The sequence below is a fragment of the Anarrhichthys ocellatus genome, unplaced genomic scaffold, assembly GCF_004355925.1.
Source record: "Anarrhichthys ocellatus isolate YVR2014 unplaced genomic scaffold, GSC_Weel_1.0 scaffold10, whole genome shotgun sequence".
NCBI classification, from domain to species: domain Eukaryota; kingdom Metazoa; phylum Chordata; class Actinopteri; order Perciformes; family Anarhichadidae; genus Anarrhichthys; species Anarrhichthys ocellatus.
This window is the reverse complement of record NW_022280040.1, coordinates 9,323,539-9,342,598: the sequence shown is the minus strand read 5'-3', so window position 1 is coordinate 9,342,598 and position 19,060 is coordinate 9,323,539. Positions and strand designations below refer to the sequence as shown.

The following is a 19,060-nucleotide window of genomic DNA, read 5'->3' as shown; positions in this document are numbered from 1 at the left end:
CTCTCATTAGCACTAACAGTTGTTATGTTTGTGCATGTGGTAGACTCTCTCATTTACACCCCTCCCACACCGTAAATATGTGGCACATTTCCATCAAAAAGAAAGAAAAAAGCCCTCCGTGGTGGTAAATAAGCCTTTTATTAAATCAGACTATACTGCTATTACTGCAGAGTACCCTCCTGTCTTTCCCTCCATGTTGCCCTTCTCTTACAGTGTAAGAGCTAACAAAGACAGAGATGGTAAGATAGAAGATGTAACGCCTTCGTCACTGACTGGAGGAGGGTTGTGGCTTCGGATCACAGCATTCAAACTCGGATACGACAGACTTTTCGCGAGCTGGAATCAAGAAGGCTGCAAACATAAGCTCCAGTTTGTGTGGTCACAGAAATGATGTCAAACATCTAGTAACTGTCTGACTTGGAGGACTTAATATAGATTTGTTTCACATGATGTAATGACATGTCCTAAGCTGTTGAGGTCTCTGTAATTATACTTGATGATGGTCTGCAATTTTAAAAAAAGAAGAGTTTCCCAAAGGGATCCTAACAAACAGCTTCACTGTTTATGAGAGAAGCGTTTTGAGTGTTTTTCATTTCTCTGCCCTCTTTCATCATCGTCAAAGCTGGATTTCACTCCAGCCGGTGCAGTCCTGCCTTCAATGAATCTGAAACACTTCTAATGAGCAAAGAGCGGCCAGAGATGTGACTTTGATTACTTTCCTCTTTGTATACCAAAGACGCATTCGTGTGCAGACATACGAATGTGTCTTCTCTGTGTATTATCTTAATGTTAGACATGTTGGTCCAGTTTATTTGAGCTTTTACTTTAAAGAGAGAGCTAGTTTCACATCTGAGAACCAGGTTCGTGCACTAAAGTTGACAAGCAAAACAAGTGCAGCCGTAATGAACCATGTCAGGCAATACAATGGAAGGAATATCATCAGGCCGGCAGTGTTTTCTCAAACACTTGTTGATTCACCCAATTGACAAGTGTTGAAAATTGATTGAATGTTTATTGGGAGAGCAGAGCAAATTGCTGCTTTGTACAGTGCCTTTTTTCTTCTTCTCTTTCTTCTTCAGCCCTTGGTTGAACAATGCTGTCATCGCTCAGTCCATCAGGCAGCACCAGACATCCCAAACTGGCACTCAGGCCCCCAGAGCTTTCAGCAGCGTCCTTTGACCAGAATACAAAGAAAAAACAGATCCGCTTTCAAATTTGAGAGTTAGTTCAACATCCATTCAGCCCCTGAAAACTGTCCGGATGCTTTTATTACATTTAACCAGAAATGTCTGGTCATCATGTGTGTCATTTGTTCAGGCTTTGGTATCAAGACTTAAAAATCTTTTTTGCTGTTTCAGCAGCTTTTTTCCAGTTCAGTTAGCGAGCCCTGAGTAGTGGCGACTATCAAACAATGGGAATTAGGAACTAAAATGGAATGAAATAATCAGCTGGATTCTTCTGTTTATTTGCCATAAGTGGTCCTGGTAAGAAGCAATTTGCCTTCTCGAAAACTGCCTCTTCCCTCGTGGTTCAGTGACAAAGTACCCATAGAAAGTGAATGAAACTTGTTATTGTGGGAGAGCTGTAGGCAGTAGTTTTAATGGAAAATCATGGCAGTTAGAAGCATGTATCTGGGAAGCAGAACCTGAGATTAACTGCAGTGAAATGCTGGTAGATTTTGTTTGTGGTTTGTCTGGTGAACAAAGAGGTTTCCCTTGAAGGAAGATTCAGTTTGAAACTAGTCAATTATATTATGTCATGCAGTACAATTTCCTTTTTGGCATCCTTGATTGTTATAATTTGATAGTTTCCTGCTCAGATTTCTTCTTATCATATCAAATGCCTCTTTCATTGACTTTTTAACTTGTATTAATACAATACAGTACCAGTCCATTCTAAAACAGGTTTTTTTAGACGTAAACAATTTTTAGTTTGAGAGCAAGAAACACCGTTGTTCAAAGTCTCTGCTCACAAACCAGCTTGCAGCTCTCACTGAAGAGTTTTGTCTCCTTTCGTCTGAACAACGCCCTCCCCTTATCAGCAAACTCTAACAGCTTAGACAAACCTGGCAACATGGCCAAAGGGAACCCGTTTAATGTCTTTTTGATATCTCTCCCACTGGCAGCAGATACCAAACATGAACTCTGGCCCAATTTCCTCTCAGCAAATAACACCAACTGGGGAAATGCGTTGCGTTTGATTAGTTCTCGAGCATAACCTGACGGCGATCACTTCGTAACAAGAACTCCAATTGTGACTGAATTTTTTATCTTTTATTTCCATTTGTTTAATTTTTTTGTTCTTGCCGTTTGCTTTTTCGTCCTAGTTTTTCCTCATCTCACTCCCAAAGGCATGTTTTTGATGGCATGATTGTGGACCTGACAGCTCACCCCCGGCCCAATATGAAGTCTGCTGAGGAGCTTCACAGCCTTCCAGTGACGTTTTCAACAGATGATGCAACATGCATCTAACGGTCTGGAACACGAACGGGGGGACGGGCAGGATCACAGTTATTACTATTATTACAGTCTTGGCTTGTCTTGTAACCCTAGAGCTCTGAAGTGGAGAGTAACATGGTGGTCTTTAGGGTTAGACCGAGGTCTACCCTGGTTTGTGATGGGAAAGGATTGTGGTTTCAGTAACATGTTTCTTCCATGTTCGTCGGGCAGCAATCGTCAACTATAACTTTAAAAACAAAGACTCGAAAAGAATGAATTGCATGTATTATGCACCCAAAAAATGTTGTGCTGCAGATGACTTTCTCTGATATTCTCAGCAACTAAGAACACATTGCAGAAAGGGAAGCTCAGTTGGGTTTGTTTGGTTTGCCCAACCTCTAAAGAAATCTTGATGCACACCGGATACCAAAGAATCAAATGTTCCTAAAATTATACAGAACTGTGCGTAGAAACTGTATCATGACACCTGCATTAGAGACGGTTCAGAGTACTTTTAGAAATGTAAAATCTTTAGAAAGTTTCACTTCACATATGAAAACATGAACTAAATTGACCCAAATCCTTTCAGACACAGATTTCCTTTCACTTTCATTGTTGTCTCATCGGGTCAGGTCGGACTGCGGAGATGAGTACGACTCTGATGTAAACATGTTTATATTTCCGTGTGTTTCTCTGCCAAAGCATCCCAGAATAAGGTCTGTATAATCAGATAGATGCAGAGTCTTGATTATGTCTTTCAGTCTGGGGCCTATGCCCGCTCCTCCCAAACTATCCCAACAGGTGTTTTTGGTTTTTCAGCATTTGTTAGCAATTTGCATGCATTGCCAGTACAAGGCAGAGGGGCTGGAACCAATTTAGTTTGGGAAATTGTATGTAAGGCACAGCACATCGAGTGAACTGTTTTAAGGAGTTTAGAAGCTGTTGTTGGAGCAGAAATGCACCGCTGATTATGTAGAGCAAAGGCTAATGATAGAACAAATGAAAGACGACTCCAGCTGAAGCACCAGCTGATAACATGATATATCATATCAGAAAGTTGAAACTCTGTAAGTGGATGTTGATTACCTGTTTCTTGAGATACTTATCATGGTCATGTTGTCAGTTCATCTCCCGGATGAGGAAATGAGCTCCAGGTCAGATGTTCAGGATCAAAGAGCCTGTCGAAGGGGTCAGCAGGTACTTGGTGAGGATTTTTATGGGTGCTAACAGCTACGTGCAATCTCTTCTGTTATAGGAGGACAAGGAGAGAGAGGCCAGCTTCTAAATGTGGACAGCTTTATACCCATGCAAGAACTCACACTTCTACGCACATGTGCCTGCAGATGTGTGTCTGTAGACAGATGTAGTTGTAACATTTGCTTCTGGAGTAGGTTACCTGAGTCATGACTCTGTAAATCAACGTGTTCATTTTGTAGAGCTCTGAGAGTATTTGTTAGAGAAGGAAGAGGTTGTTTCTCTGTCTCTGTGTGTGTGTGTGTGTGTGTGTGTGTGTGTGTGTGTGTGTGTGTGTTTGTGTAGTCTCTAGAAGTAAAGATTAACGGCCTAGCTTCCAGTTTCATGGCTGATTATTTCTGCAGGTTTTAGGATTGTGAAAACTATCGTTACAAAGATTCCACTCAGAAGCTGTGTCAAGTTTGGTTGACCTGTATGCTCACTTTATGTAATGGAAGACAAGTGATCGCATTAGATACAGATATACACTATGAATAGAATTTGGTCTTTTTTGTAATAACTGATACCGTAGCTTTATGTTCAGAACTTTGGCTGTTGCACCCACACTGACATATTTAGTAGTCTTCAGCACTGTTGGTGCTCTGGTCAAAGACGCTTCGATACCATTTATGCATACAGTAGAAGGAGAAACGAGGTGGATCCAGTGCTCACTTCACTACAACATCAAATAAAGAGGAGACGGCAGACGCTGGACAAACCCAGTGTTTCCGTCACATGCATTTTGCAGCGGTGGACACTTCGAGGATAAGCAGCTGGAGCGGTGACAGGACGTCAATCCGTCACGACAACCAAATGAACAACAGCGCAAGTAGAGACAGTAAAGCTCTTCTTTAGAACAAACAAAAACCAAAACAAGAAAAATGAATTGCTCTCAGCCAGGCTGCAAACTGAGGCCAATATCCAGCGCCCTCTGTTAGTAGTGGGTCAAAGAGGCATTATGTATGAATAGACTGATGTCAATGTTCTAAAGTTTGTTTTGCAGTCAGTTGTCATTTTATTTCATATTTTTAAATGACCTATGTATGTTTCCTCACACCGTGCACCAGGTACAACAAACACTTTGCCCACTGCTGCTGATAAAATATATCCTTGAGGAGAAACTGTGAGCCTCACTGGCCCCTTTCCATGTCTGTGACTCCCTTTAAGATGTATACTCAACAGGATGCCAAGTGTTAGAGCCAGTAATAACAAAATAATAGGGTTTACTCTATTAGTTTCACATTTGCTGTGAAAAATGATTAACAGTTAAAGTGAAGACCTCATAACTGTGATCGTCCCCACAGTTTTTTTCGATCAGTTTGGCAAAAAAACCCAATGGCATTCTCTCAACATTCGTCACCAAGCTCAACACAATGTTCTCATGAAGACTTTGACATTGTGGAGACACACGAGTCGAAGGATATTCTCTGTGGAGTAATATGAACGCAGTGTGAATATGGTCACTAAAATCATGTTGACTGTAAAAACAGTGCCGATGTTTCCGTCATGCGGAGCAGCAGATGGAGCAGAGACATCACAGGCGCTGGTGATCCTAAGCAGCCGGACCGTTACAGTTCACATTCTGTGAAATTGCACCCTTGGGATCTCGGCCGTTTGCCTGTGTTGTTTTTTAGAGTGTTTGTTTTGAACCAAACCTCTTCTCTGCTCCTCTTTGAACGAAAGTTTGGGATTGAAGTTCGACACCAGAGCCGACAAGGAACATGTGGTATAAGCAACGTAAAGGTTCCCTTCAATACCTGATTACAATTTTACAAGGTGAATAAGAGCTGGCAGATCGAAGTGTTTACCCAGTGTTTGTTATTAACTTTAATAAGGACTGTGAATCTCTCACCGCCTCTCTGTCGTTTGTATGTATTGCTCTCTGTAATTGCATCTTCCTCTCTTTCAATCTAAACTCAATGTTTCTCTTACTTCTCTCTTACTTCTACTTCTTCTTGCATGTCAAATGCAGGCCAAGTTCAACACACGTCTAAACATACTTTTCTCAGTTTGCCCAGACAAATAGAATTGCCACCCCGTGTCCAACTTCTCCGACAAGGAAAATCCAGCCACACTGAAAACAATTTATTAAATAAACGTCCGTCCACCTCCAAATGAGTACGGCTAAAAAGGCTCTTCCTTTGTTTTGGCCACACCACTCCAAGCAAGAGACAAGAGGAATTCCAAGTTCAAATAACTAGTCAATGAGCTTGACCTGGTTTTGGCCCGACAAATGATGCTAACGGCTGCTGAGTGTTCTCAATTGCTGTAGGACACTGGGGTCAAGGATCGGGCTGAACCTGGATTGCATTTTCACCCAATTTAGCAACTAATTGACAGCTGCATTTAGAGACAGTTGGGATGCATGAAGACTCCCTTTCGTGATCTGCTCAGAAGTTTGTTGAAGGAGCATTTTGATTTCAGTAGTAATCTGCATCATTCTGGCTGCAGGTATGGTGATGAGTATTAGCGGCGGTTAGTATGGCAGCACTCAGTAGTGAAGCACCGTGAAAGAAACAGTGTACTACCAGGTGTACTACCTGGGTAGCAGGTAAGAGTTCTTCCTGTATTTGTTCCAGTAATATTTTTCCCTTGGTTCCTGGAACGCAAAGCAGTTCTCCTTCTCTGTCCAATAGGTCTTCATTACAGCCAATGTCGTGAACTGGCTAAAGGTGGGATTACTTTGTATCAATTAGAAATACAAGTGATGTGAAGTACAGCCCAATTTCACATACAATAACATTAGGCTTTAAGGGGTCGGGCACTGATGTTGGGCGATAAGGCCCCGCTTGCAGTTGGCATGCCGGTTCTTCTTAAAGGTGTTGGATGGGGTTGAGGTTAGGGCATATCTTTATGGACTTGTCTTTGTGCACAGGGGCAATGTCATCTTAAAACAGGAAAGGGACTTTGTTGTCGGAAGCAAAGTATTGTCTAAAATATAATTTGCCCTTAATTGAATCTAAAGGGCCTGAATCAAAGAGTACCAGACCACAGGTCATGTGGACAGGGTCGTCCACTCACTGAGCTTTACAGTTGGCTGTAACTGTTCAGGGTGGAAGCGTTCTTCTGGGATTTGCCAAACCCAGAACTGCCAACAAACACGATAATTTACATCACACAGCAAAAGTATTTCCTTAATGATTCATCTACATATTTGCAAGATACAAGATGACTATACCTTTCAGATGTTGCTTCTTTTGCCCCTGTCTGTATGACTAAACAGGAACCTTTTACAGGCACCACTCGGTTAAAGTGGTCTAATAAAAAAGAGTGCATATATATCTACTCAACCAACAGCGATTTCAACTTGAAATGAGCACATTGAGCTCAGGTCATCCAGGTCATTGTCATCCGGGTCAGCCGGGCCCGGTCAAGACTCTAAACAGTGACAGTGAACCGGCGCCGTGGAAGCCGCCTCACTTGAGTCAATGAAAAGAACCGGACTTCACACGGATTGGCCGAGGTCCTGCTCTTCAAACTCTACGGCGAACAACTCGAGCCAAAGCAGATGGTATCACTCAGACCCCCCCCTCCACCCGCCCTCCCTCTGTAGGAACAGTTTGGATAAGCTACACAAGTATCTCCTATGTGATGAATACAAACATGGCAAACTTTCGGCTGACCGCAAAGCCCTGGCATTCATCACTGGAGAAGAGGGAAAGAGGATCTTAAGGGATTACTTTATGCCTTGAGGAGCTGATATGGATACAGATTAAAAGGTTATATGTTGATGTTCAGCTGCAGATGTTGAGCCTTCAGTTGCACCTTAGCACATTTGCTGTGGTTCTACTTTTTCTCTGTCTCGGTCTCTTTATTTTTCCATTCCTTTTCCCCTCCCTTTTTTACTCTACTGGCAGGAGCCCTGACAAACCATCGCTATGTCAAAAGGCCAGTTGCTTTCTTGATTAAATGTGAAAGAAGCTGTATACCTTCCTCTCTTTTGCCTATTTTACGTCATGATTGATTGATTCTTTCTTTCTCTTCCACATCAGCTCATCCTCTTATTTTCCCTCTTGCACACCATTTATTGAGAAATCACCAGCTCATATGCTTCACACCTTTTCCATGATGAAGTAAGAAAGAAGCATTGCACTTTCTCGTCAAAAGTTCTGCGTTGAAGGCTGGACATGCAGGCGGCAAGCTGCCAAAAACAGGCAGGGTTTTTTCAGCCCATCATTCCTCTGACACTTTGGTCAGAGTGCAGTTTCTACAGCTGGTTAAACACAGCTTGGGGTAAGCCGAAACAACGTGCCATTTACACGGAGCCCCATGACATCTGACCCCTGTGGAAGTCCGCTTTTACCACCAGCCTGCAGTTGCTTTAATTGACTTGAAGGCAGGGGTGAGGGAGAATCACTTCAGAAATGTTTTAAACACTATTACACATCACTGTAGATATTAACAGATCCAACTGGTGATGAGAGGTGAACTCAAGCTCTTCTTTGGCGTGGCATTTACTTGCTCTGTCAGCATTTTATATTCTGCTCTGAGGTTTTGCCTCTCTAACTGTGAGTATATAAATTTACTCTCAACGTTATTTTGTGTTTTATTTCCTTAAGAATGTCTGGAAGTAACCCTGTAGTATAGTGCCAAACCAGATGTTCTAGAAAGACCAGGTTCTGTTCTATTCGGTCCTCTTGTGTCTTTAGAATATTGGGAAGAATTTCTGCACCAGCGTCCATTTTGTATTTGAGGGTTTTTTGAGTAAGCAAACTTTACATTTGGCATAATTTTTGTAACGTTAGGTATCCTCAAAGCTGTTGTCTAATGCAAAACAAATTAAGAAATAAGCTGTCGGGTTTAAAACAGTACAAATTGTTAAAATGAATGAAGGCACGGAATGAGAAATGACAAACGTTACCATTGCTTCCTACTTTTTTCCACATTATTCAGACCAAAATGGTTTTAACTGTACTGATGGGTACTTTATATGTCACTTGCAATGTGTATTCTGAGATAAGTACATTAGGAAGCATAATGAATGCACAGACCAGGACAAGGGGGAACAGTGATACAGATGTTTATCTCTACTCTAAGCAATAAAGAATGTAGTTTTCAAACTTGACTCGTGTTTTTAAATTGCAAAAACATGCACCTCAAAAACTGCATGTAATTCTGATATTTGTGCTGAAATGTGACCCGACGGGCTTTGAGTGAAAAATTAAGAAAAAAACATGCCACATATTCCCGTTTACAAAGGGGATACTGTTCTCCTGCAGACACTGCCAAGTTGGTCCCCATATTAAGATGGAAGATAAGAATCGTGAAGGAGCGGGGAGCTGGCAGCCGCGAGTGTGTGTGTGTGTGTGTGTGTGTGTTTCAGACTAGACAGACAGGAGTAATACTTGGCTCCACTGTCCTAACCAACTAAACTATTTGGCCTTTGGCTCTCTGCAGCTTTGGACATGCCAGCTTGTACGGGCACACAGAAAACAGACCCTTATCGGTGACCCCAGTCCTGTCCACTGTTGGCTTATACGGGCACACTCCAGAGCTTTGAATCACTGGTCCAGACTCGCACCAAAACAACTTATATATACTGTTATTCACCAGGTATTTGTTACATGAAATGCCCACTCTGCATCAAATAAATTCTAAACAGTCAGTCCATTCATTTAGAAATTAAAAAAATAAAAATATCAAGTCACCACAAGCTTATTCTCTCCTGACCGGCAATGACCCCCCATCCTCCTGCACTTATACTGATGTCATTATGAAGTCATTATATGCTCCTCTTCCACGGTCTGTTGGAGTCACACTGAGACCTTTTAACCCCTTGTAAAACCTACAGCAGTGCTGCCATTAAACCCCAGTGTAGCGTCAGCCAGTCTTTCCTGGCAGACTTCTACTGTTTTTCTAAGACCTACTCAGAGCTGAGATATTTGCAAAGTGAAATAACAGCTATTTTGGGGACAAAATAACATACAACTTTAGATCCTATACTGGACTTTGTTCTCAGTGTACTAATGTGACCTACGTCATTTGATTGAACTTCTCTTCGTCTGTAAACTGTTTGAATTTACAAAAAGCTGCAACCCTTCTCTCACAGGAGAGAAAGTTGATCAAAGAACAGATTTCCACCAGAAGTCAGTGAAGTTCAGTCACAGCTTTCCACTGCATACATTATCGTACATTAAATGGGCAGCAGTCCGTAAGACCACCGGCTGAGGAGAATCTGGACCGCCTCACTGAGAGACAACCCTGCTCCCCAAGATGGATGTTGGATGAAACACAAGAATGCGCTCTGCTTACCGCCCAGCCTCTTTTACCCCGGTCCAGACCTCACTTTACCTGTCGCACATAAGGCTCCCGTTGTGTGTGTAGTGCCGTGTGAGAGAGCCGTAGAAAGAGAGACTTTTTTTTTTTAAAGCCACATTAAGAAACATTTTTATGTCATAGTTGCAGATTCAAACTTGTATGGTCTCTGATGGCCCTGTACCCAAAATTTAGGTATAGGGTTTGGCCACTTCCATGAAAATCCTCCAGGGCACAAATAGTGAGCCGGCGACCCTTCCTAAGCCCCGCCCCTTTTCACTCTGAGCTCCAATAACAGTTGAGCAAGCTTGGTACAATGCAGGACCTCGGTCAACATGCCCCTCTCCTCATACCTCGATAGATATGCTACGTTTGTTAGCTAGCTAATGTGTAGCTCCATCAAGAGGATTCTAATGTCGGATCACCAACGTCAACCAGGTTTGCTGACGCTGCGCCTGTTGTCGTCACTGGAAAAGATCTTGAGCAACTTCATCTTCTCCGCTTTTGGCAACAACTTCCTCTCCAGCCTGCATTATGCAATTCCATCCCAACCACTTTATCCAATCCACATTGGAGGTCCCGGGCCAACAGAACAATCAGAATCCTCCACGGGAAAAAGTGGAGACAACAATGGAGTGATCAAGGACTTGGACACTTCTCAACTGCGCCACTACAATTCTGTCCCATGAAAATCACAACCGCATCAGTGACAAGGCCCACAATCTGTGCAATAACACATCCCGTCCCCTCACATCTGGGAGTCTCGCTTGGTGGTTTCAATACTGCAGCTGGCATCAATAAGAACGAGACAGCCCGCAGTACCTCATTCAGCTGCAGTGGGTATGGCGAGTCATTTCTTGGAGCAGAAATTGGCAGATTGGAGCTGAATAAGATCCACTTGTTCAACAACAACAACAACACAATGAGCTGTGTCTGTTTGGGCCACAATCAAAGGCAGCGTCTGACAAATTGCAAGTGAAAGTAATGCGAAGGAGTCTTTTGCAGGAGCTGGCTCTGCTCTTTAACGCATGCATAGGCTAGAGGAGCACAGCATTCTCATCAGACAAATACAATTACCTGATTAGAAATATTCAAAGAAGCATTGTTTTCAGTCTTGAAACGTTTCTTTAAGAAAATTCCTGAGTTTTAAAGATACTAACCACAGAGATTTTTATTTAGGGTCTGTTATTAAAGCCACTTGATGTCAGCTCTCCATCCAGCTTATCAATTCCTCCCCTCATGTATTATTTATACTGGTTTGGCTAGCACAATGCTGCAGTAGTTGTCACTGGGGATCAGGGTCACTGCTGTTAACTGGGTACAGAGTTTTGGTTGAGTCAGTCTTGGCTCTGAGACTTTGTAGAGCAAACTTGCTGAACCAAGAGCATAAAGTGTCATGGTTACGAAATCCTGCTGATAGAATTTGGATGTGAGTTGTGGTGATGTTGTTGGTTACGGCAAATGATTGCAGACAGGATTTTTCTTTTCTTTTCGGTTCATGCGTTCTCAGCAGCTGCATCACGACTACTTTGTTTGTTTCTTGTGAAACTTATTTTTAAACACAATTCTGTCATTTCAAATGGTTTGTGCATGAAATAACCTAGAAAACTCCCTCATCGCCAGCCCGAAGGAGACTGATTGGCTCCTCATATTAGTCCTGTACGTTTTTGTAACTGCCATTGCCCAGATAAGCAATGTCAAATCGAGCTGTCGATATCTTAGAGGAGAAGAGAGCGGTAGAGAGAGATTTATCCAAATATGAATTAAAATACCTGTGGCTGTGTTCCAGCAGTGAGGATGACGAGGTTTGAAATGGCTTATTCAGATTCTCATAAACCATCTGGTTCATCTCACAAGCAGTTGAAATTTAAGTCACTGTAAAAGCTGTTTCCATTTTACGGGATAATCGGCTGAGCTGTGTTATGCTGATGTCCTGTTGCAAGGCTATCAGAGCGTGAACTCGTGTTGGCTTTACTCTGGAAAATGGCCTTCTGCTTTATGAGGACTTTTGGCACTAAACTCTGTGACAAACACAAACTTATTTAACATTGTACTTTTGAGTATTTGTGTATGTATGGAACTCTTTTGCAAATGTTTTTGAGAGGTCACGGCAAACTTGATTGTCTTCACATTAAGTGAGCTTTTATGTATTGAACCAAACTGAGAACAAACCTCTTTTATACGAACCTCTGCTGTAACTCCCGGCTTCGGAAACCCCACACGGCAGCTCCAGGAAATTTGCATTTCCGAGCATATGAAGGACTCCTTTGTAACTGCGCTACCTAAGGACTGACTAAGAGTATCTAAGGTGATTCACCGTTCAATGTTGCAGCCCAAACTTGTGATTTAGGCTTGAAGTTACACCCTAATTACAAAATAAAAATATTAGTAGTATGCGGTAGTTCATGCAAATATTGGTAAATTGGTTTTGAGATACCTACGCCGTCCACAGTTTTGACTATTTCGTTTCGCACCATGCACCTCCATTGCAAAAGGAGTGGAGGAAGAGACACATGGAGGAGCCTGCCCTCTTAACAGTGGGAAAGATTTTCCCACGCAAATCATCCCGAGTGCATCTTCACAGTATTAATTTCCATGCGTTGCTCATATGGTTGAGTTGCTGCAGTAAGGTGCTTGCAACACCATGGAATCTCTTTATCCCATTGGAATGAATAAATGGGTGCAACATCAACCACAGACTGTCTGTTTTGGATCAAAACGTCTCTGAAAAGCTGCAGCAAATTGAACAAATCTGCTAGCTTGCTGAATTTGAGACATTCTTTTTGTGTGAGATCGCTGTGTCCCAGAATTCCTTTTCTGGGGAACCCACTTTTTACAAATGAGAAGCCATCGCGACCCAATTCACGAGAGCCTTGTCTATAAATCAATGCCATTTTACCTTATATTGTCTTAAACAGGTTAACCAGCCATTTTGAAAAGAAATAGACATTTAGTTTTGTGCATGCAAACATATACACTTATGAAATACTTAATACATGAGACCAAATAAATGCATTTAGGCAGAGTTAGCAGGCTCTCAATGTTTTCCTCTCATCAGTTAAAGAAACAGAATGTATGCTAGCCTTTTATATTAGATTCAATGTTGTAAGTAGGCAAAATTATCAGAGCAATACGAATATTCAGGCTCCCTCATGTGGCTCAAAAGTGTATTGCAGATATAAATGTTGAATTTATTAAGATGAAAGAAATTCGGCAAATGCATTTGGCGACTCTGATTAAAATCTCCTGTGGGTCCCGACCCAGTCTTTAGTAAGATTGTCTCTTTCTGTGCACAGCAGGCCTCTTCCTCCTATCTGAGCGGGACTGTCACATTCCTATCATCCAGGAGTCACATACGCAGGTGCTGCCTCATTCCTAAAATAAATGAATCTCTCATTTCTACTTTAACATGACGGCCACACTCCCATGAATACTTTAGATGTGTTAGAGGTCAGAGAGTGAGACAGTGGGACTTTGGGTCTCTCTGCCTTCCTTGCGTACATAACTGATAATGAAAATAAAGCCTGCTAAACTGGTTAGCATGTTTATAAATCCATGAGGTTGAGAAATATTGTAAAAATATACATTTTGACTACAGAAAACAAGATTTACTAGCATCAGCAGTGAAATCTTGCCCTCTATCTATACAAATAACATTTCATTGTCTAAGCAAAGTGTGAAGTAAGTCAAGAAACACATAACTGCAGCACCTGAGGTCTGTTTCTTTATACGCTACGCCAACACAGACGAGCTTATAGTCATTTTCGTCGAACAATAATACAAGTGAGAAAAAAAAAGTGCCATTGTTTCTGGCATCACCCTGAACAAGATCTATTCATCGCTGAGCAAAGCGCTGTGAGTCTTTGATCACAGTGAGAGCGTTAACACTTACATCTGCTCTGCTCCTCGTAATAACTGCACTGACTTGGCGCTTTAGCTCAACACCAACAGAGCAGCTTTGTGCTAAATGGGAGGCCTGTAACCTCACCTGGTCACACACACACACACACACACACACACACACATGCTCTTGTATACGTTCTCAAGTTAAATACGCAGGCTGTGTGGTCTCAGCGGTTTACCCATAACTTCCTGCTTTTCAACACGACACATGGCTGACGTCACCTCGGCACTGTCAGTGAAACACCGCAAGCCTCTGGATGAAAGGATGTGAGGCGTCTTGTTTCGTCTACCTGGATGAAAGAGTTGAAGCCCTTTGGAGAGTTAATCCGTAGTTATAGAATGGATCAGAATAGAAAGGAAATCCCTGTTTTACTCAAATGTACTTAAACTCACAGATCTGAGGGGAACATCTGGTTACCTGCAGTAAGCCACTTCACAACTAAACAGGTGTTAAACCACTGGTGGAGTCCATGACATCTTAGAAAGCTACAAGCATGGTCTTCTATGTTTACTTCACAATACGACAGCATGTCTATGATTTAAAACAAATTCAAAGCAGCCATTTAATCAAATTTTTGTCAAAAGCAAGTCATTGTTGTCTGGTAATGCAACTGTTAGCAGATGCTTGCCCTCCTCTTGCATTCAGGAGCACTCAGACATTTAATATGTCAAAGACAGCTGGCAAGAAGTAACTATTTATGCAAGAAATGCCCCTCTATAATAGCTCATTATTACCTTTATTTAGAGCTGACTGTCAAATTATGACATTAACAGTTTTTCGGCACATGTGTGTTTATATAAGTCCACGTCAATCAGGCTTAAAGATGTTGGAACAGACGAGGGTTAAAATGATTACACGGTGTGACGGGCCCCGGGGGAGAGTAAGATGTGGTGTGACCACAGCCACAAAGGATCTGCTGTGCAACATGAGACTTTGCATCGCCACATGTTTGGATAAAGTTCATGAGGCACTTTTATTCTGTCGTGTTGTGCTGAAACACCAATCTGAGTGTCTGTGATGTGGAGCGATAGATGACTGAGGGTTGATTAGATTCCCTTTGCTCAGTCTCTCATTAGATGTGACAGCTCATTACAAACTGCTGTGGACTGACAGCTGAAGGGCTTTGGCCGACGCCATTTAGAGCTCTCCAAATACTGTGTCCATCATCTCCACATTATTATCCTTTTTCTTTCTTTCTTTCTTTCTTTCTTTCTTTCTGATCAAGCCTTAATACTGTATCTCTACATCTTAGCAAAGTCAAAAAAACATCTCCTCCACAACTGTGTTTATTCAAGTTAACAGCTAACGTTAACTAGCTCTCCTGCCGATTTAGCCTCAAATACTGATGCACAAATACACGCATACCTTATAACAATGTGTCACACGGGGACTTTCTCAGTCACACACACAGCGAGTACAATAGACCTGATTACTTCAATTTGACTTATATGTCTCACTTTTGTGATTGACACTAAACGTCACATCCTGTGTGTGAGAGCGCTGCCTGCACTGTGATTAAGTCTGATGTCACTGTGTCTGCACTAATAACACAGAGTTCAGCTCATCTCCATGTATTTTACGAGCCAACACATCCTCCTCTTCCCAAGAAAAGGGAGTTCACCTCACTACAGCGAGTGGTATTCCACAGAATCACGCGGCAGCATCTTGTGCTCCGTCCACACATCTTGAAGTTATTACTGCGAGCGCTGTAGCCGGAGGACATGTACGGCATCTCCGGAGCCTTTCCTCTGCTTTCTCTCTCTCTCTCGCCCTGTTCCAGTGCAGGTGCTGCTCCGACTCAGCCAAGCCTGATTACTCTGGGAAGTCACACCCTTATTAACCCGAATTACTCACAGCTGACGACGTCTCGCACTGGGATGTTTTACATGTTTCACCGCTCTGCTTTCATTATTCACAGTATTTCTGAAGATGAGAACATCCAGAAATCATCAAGGTCTTCACATCTCGTCAACATGATTGGCTTGCTTACAGATACAGTATGTCGTTGGGACAATGTGTGACACAGGACGGGGCGCTGACTCGGCGAAGCTCTCGTGGATTCCTGCTGTCTTAGTTTCCATTGGTGATCTGTCCAGCTGTGTGGAGGAACATCTGCAGTGATGTCACTTTCGGGCAAAGACGGAGCGAAGTGACGGGCCGAACTGTGGGAATGTTGGCCGACACACTCTGGCAGGACTTTGCCTTAACAACACAGAGAAGGAATAATGTCTGGTGGCGAGGCAGCCAACAGGCCTCACTGGAATCAGAAATGGGTCAAAGAGTATTTATTAGAACTTGTTTTAGCTTTCTTAGATTTCACTGCGTCGGATTAATGAGAGTCTGAAAGTGAAGAAAAGAACGTCCTCTCAAGAGAAATACAAACTAAGCACTTGTACCTACGGAAAATGCGTTTATTTGTTTGTAGCTTTTGTTCATATGAAGTTTGAATGCACTTTGCTGTAAATCACTTTTAACCTAAGCGTCTTCCAAAAGAGTGAAATGTAGAAATGACTGTTCAAAGTCTGCTTAATCACAATTTCTTCCTCAAAGTATCACAGAGACGGTGTTTGAACAGATGCAGCTCTAAACTACAATCCAGTATTCAGCTGCGGTGCAGGTTACGGTGTGGGTTGCACTTCATTGTTATTTTTTAATTGCCACACTCTGTCGGCGTTTCAATCCAATTAACGCTCGGGGGAAGAAGTGCGCCTCTCTTCCTGCGGGGAGGCTTACTGACCACACGCACACACACTGAGCTCATGAAAGTCTTACTGTTTCCCCTAAGTCTGTGTCTCTTTGCCCCACTCTTTTTGTCTTTGTCACTCCGTCACACACACACACACGGTAAGCCTAATTCACAGGAGCTGCCACTGCGCAGCACGTGTGTATTAGTCTAACCTAATGTCTTCCAGATGCCCAGCCTCTGTACCCCGCTGCCCCATGCGCTCTCATAGAACAGACGATTGTTCTAGGTTTCTGCTCGCTAAGGAGAACCAGGTGTAGATGGGACTGCGAGTGTGCATGTGTGTGTGTCTATAAAAGACTGTACAGTAGGTGGGCATTCACTAAGTGCTTGCATGTCTGTCGAGAGGGAGAATGAGAGCACGCGCTTTCTGGCATGCTTAAGGACTGGACGTGTGTGTGTGTGTGTGTGTGTGTGTGTGTGTGTTTGCACTTATGTGTGCATGCATGACGGACAGAAAAGTGAGTAGGCGAGTGTGCGTTCAGCCATGCGTACAGTAGTGACATGAGTGGGAGCTTTAGATGGATGGAAGCTCCTTCTCACACTCTTGGCAAACTTTATGGGGTGTGTCTAACATGTTGTCAAACTCCAACATGTCTAAAGACAGAAGCAACGATAGCTGGAACCTAACAGGGTGCTCACGGCTCACGGCTCTCTTAACTCCACGGTCTAATTGAAAGTAATATAAATTAAATATATATTTTTTGGTGAAACAAATCAGAATGTAATGAAAATAATAATCTATTCAGCTTAATAACTTCGCTAAATTCAGTCTTGCAGGAAATGGAAAGATGAATTATAAGGTGACTTCACCTCCCACACTGTCTGCACTGTGGAATGCTTTAATTTCTAGGATAACATATCAGTCCTGTGACCCGTGGCTGGATTAACCCACTAAGGGGGGGCGAAAACGAACTGCAGGTCGACCGGTGTCTCTCTATGGATTGTGTACGCTGTCACCTCCAAGTATCCGTCAAACGCGGAGCACACAGCACACTTCACATGGCAGCTTTGTTATGTCTTGTCTAGCCACAGATGCCAGCCCGACCGCGGGTTTGCAGATAAGTCAAACACAAATTCACAAAAGAATATCTACAAGCAAAAATGAATAAGAAATGCCATTAACTTGAGGTAATTGTTCACTAATTAAAGGGCTTTTAGTGGTGTATATTCCCACAAAGTACAAGCCATACAAGGACCTGGATATATATAGAAAACTACTATAGTGATCATCCCTAGTAATTCTATTAAGAAATGAAAGGATTTTCACTTCTCTTGAGAAGAAGGCTAAAGGGAAGATATGGCTGTAGGTGCTCCCAGACAATCAGGATTTGTCATACATCATTAACACACTAATTGCAGTGACTGAGATAAAAATGGCTTTTGGCACCAGCAAATGCATGAAATGCCTTGATCTACTCCCGTGAAGTTCAGTTTGACATCATGCTGTTTCCATACGACCACGTGGCAGCAATCAGTCTTCTTGTGCCTCTTTGTTTGAGGACTTTTTCAGCTTTAGTTTATTTGTGTTTGGTAAAGGTGTCAGTAGGCCATCGATACACTTGGTTGCAAGAGAAACGTATTTTCTTTTCCCCTTCCACTAACATGGTGTCCGTGTTGTTTCTTTGCAGACCGCGCTTCTCTGGCAGCCTTGGACCTGACGGAGTTGATCGGCGTCCCCCTCCCTCCCTCCGTCTCCTTTGTTACGGGTTTCGAGGGTTACCCCGCCTACAGCTTCGGCCCGGACGCCAACGTGGGCCGCCTCACAAAGTCCTTCATCCCCGACCCGTTCTATCACGACTTCGCCATCACGGTCACAGCTAAACCCACCACGCGGAGTGGTGGTGTGCTGTTCGCCATCACAGATGCTTACCAAAAGGTAAGCCACGTAAATCCTTTCATCTCCACTCCTCTGTTTTCCTGTTATTACCTTTTCTTTAGCACAAACCTCTCTACTACATGGAAGTAAATAACGATTCTCTACATCTCTTGGTATTTGTTGTAAGATCGTACACTTAGGTGTAGCGTTGTCCGAGGTGGAGGATGCTTCCCAGAGAGTCATATTGTACTACACCGACCCAGGAACAAGAGGTGGGACCCAGGAAGCAGCTTCCTTCAAAATGGGAGACCTGACGGGAAGATGGGCGCGGTTCACCCTGACTGTACAGGGGGCAGAGGTGGGTTTACTGTCCCTTTGTTTGGGTAAAGATGCTATGGGTGGTATTTCGACATCAATGAATCACAAACAGGTTGATTATTTTAATGACAAAATTGTCTGGTTCTACTGATTTCTACACAAAAATTGGGAGACAAGGATTTTGAAGTAAAGAAATGAAGCAAATTATGTGAACTTTGGGACCACCATGGACCTAATATGGATACAAATATTGGAAGCGCAAGCATTTTAATAACAAAATGGTTGAGTCGGGCTTTGTCCTTCTTACTCGATTTGGTTCACTAGTGAGTATTTACAGCAGCAGGATGCTG

The 19,060-nt window shown here is 42.8% G+C and overlaps 1 protein-coding gene across 2 annotated transcripts in view; it reads left to right on the top strand.

The window, feature by feature from the left end:
- LOC116385011 (collagen alpha-1(XVIII) chain-like) overlaps positions 1-19,060 on the top strand; it is a 50,803-nt gene that overhangs the window by 9,299 nt on the left and 22,444 nt on the right. The window contains exons 1-3 of one of the 2 annotated variants that reach the window (XM_031850165.1): positions 975-2,473; positions 18,205-18,452; positions 18,580-18,750. In XM_031850165.1, the coding sequence (XP_031706025.1) occupies positions 2,452-2,473; positions 18,205-18,452; positions 18,580-18,750 (441 nt within the window). In that variant the 5' untranslated portion in view covers positions 975-2,451. Of the gene's footprint in view, positions 1-974; positions 2,474-18,204; positions 18,453-18,579; positions 18,751-19,060 lie in introns of those variants that run through there. The other variant, XM_031850164.1, reaches the window with a different exon arrangement.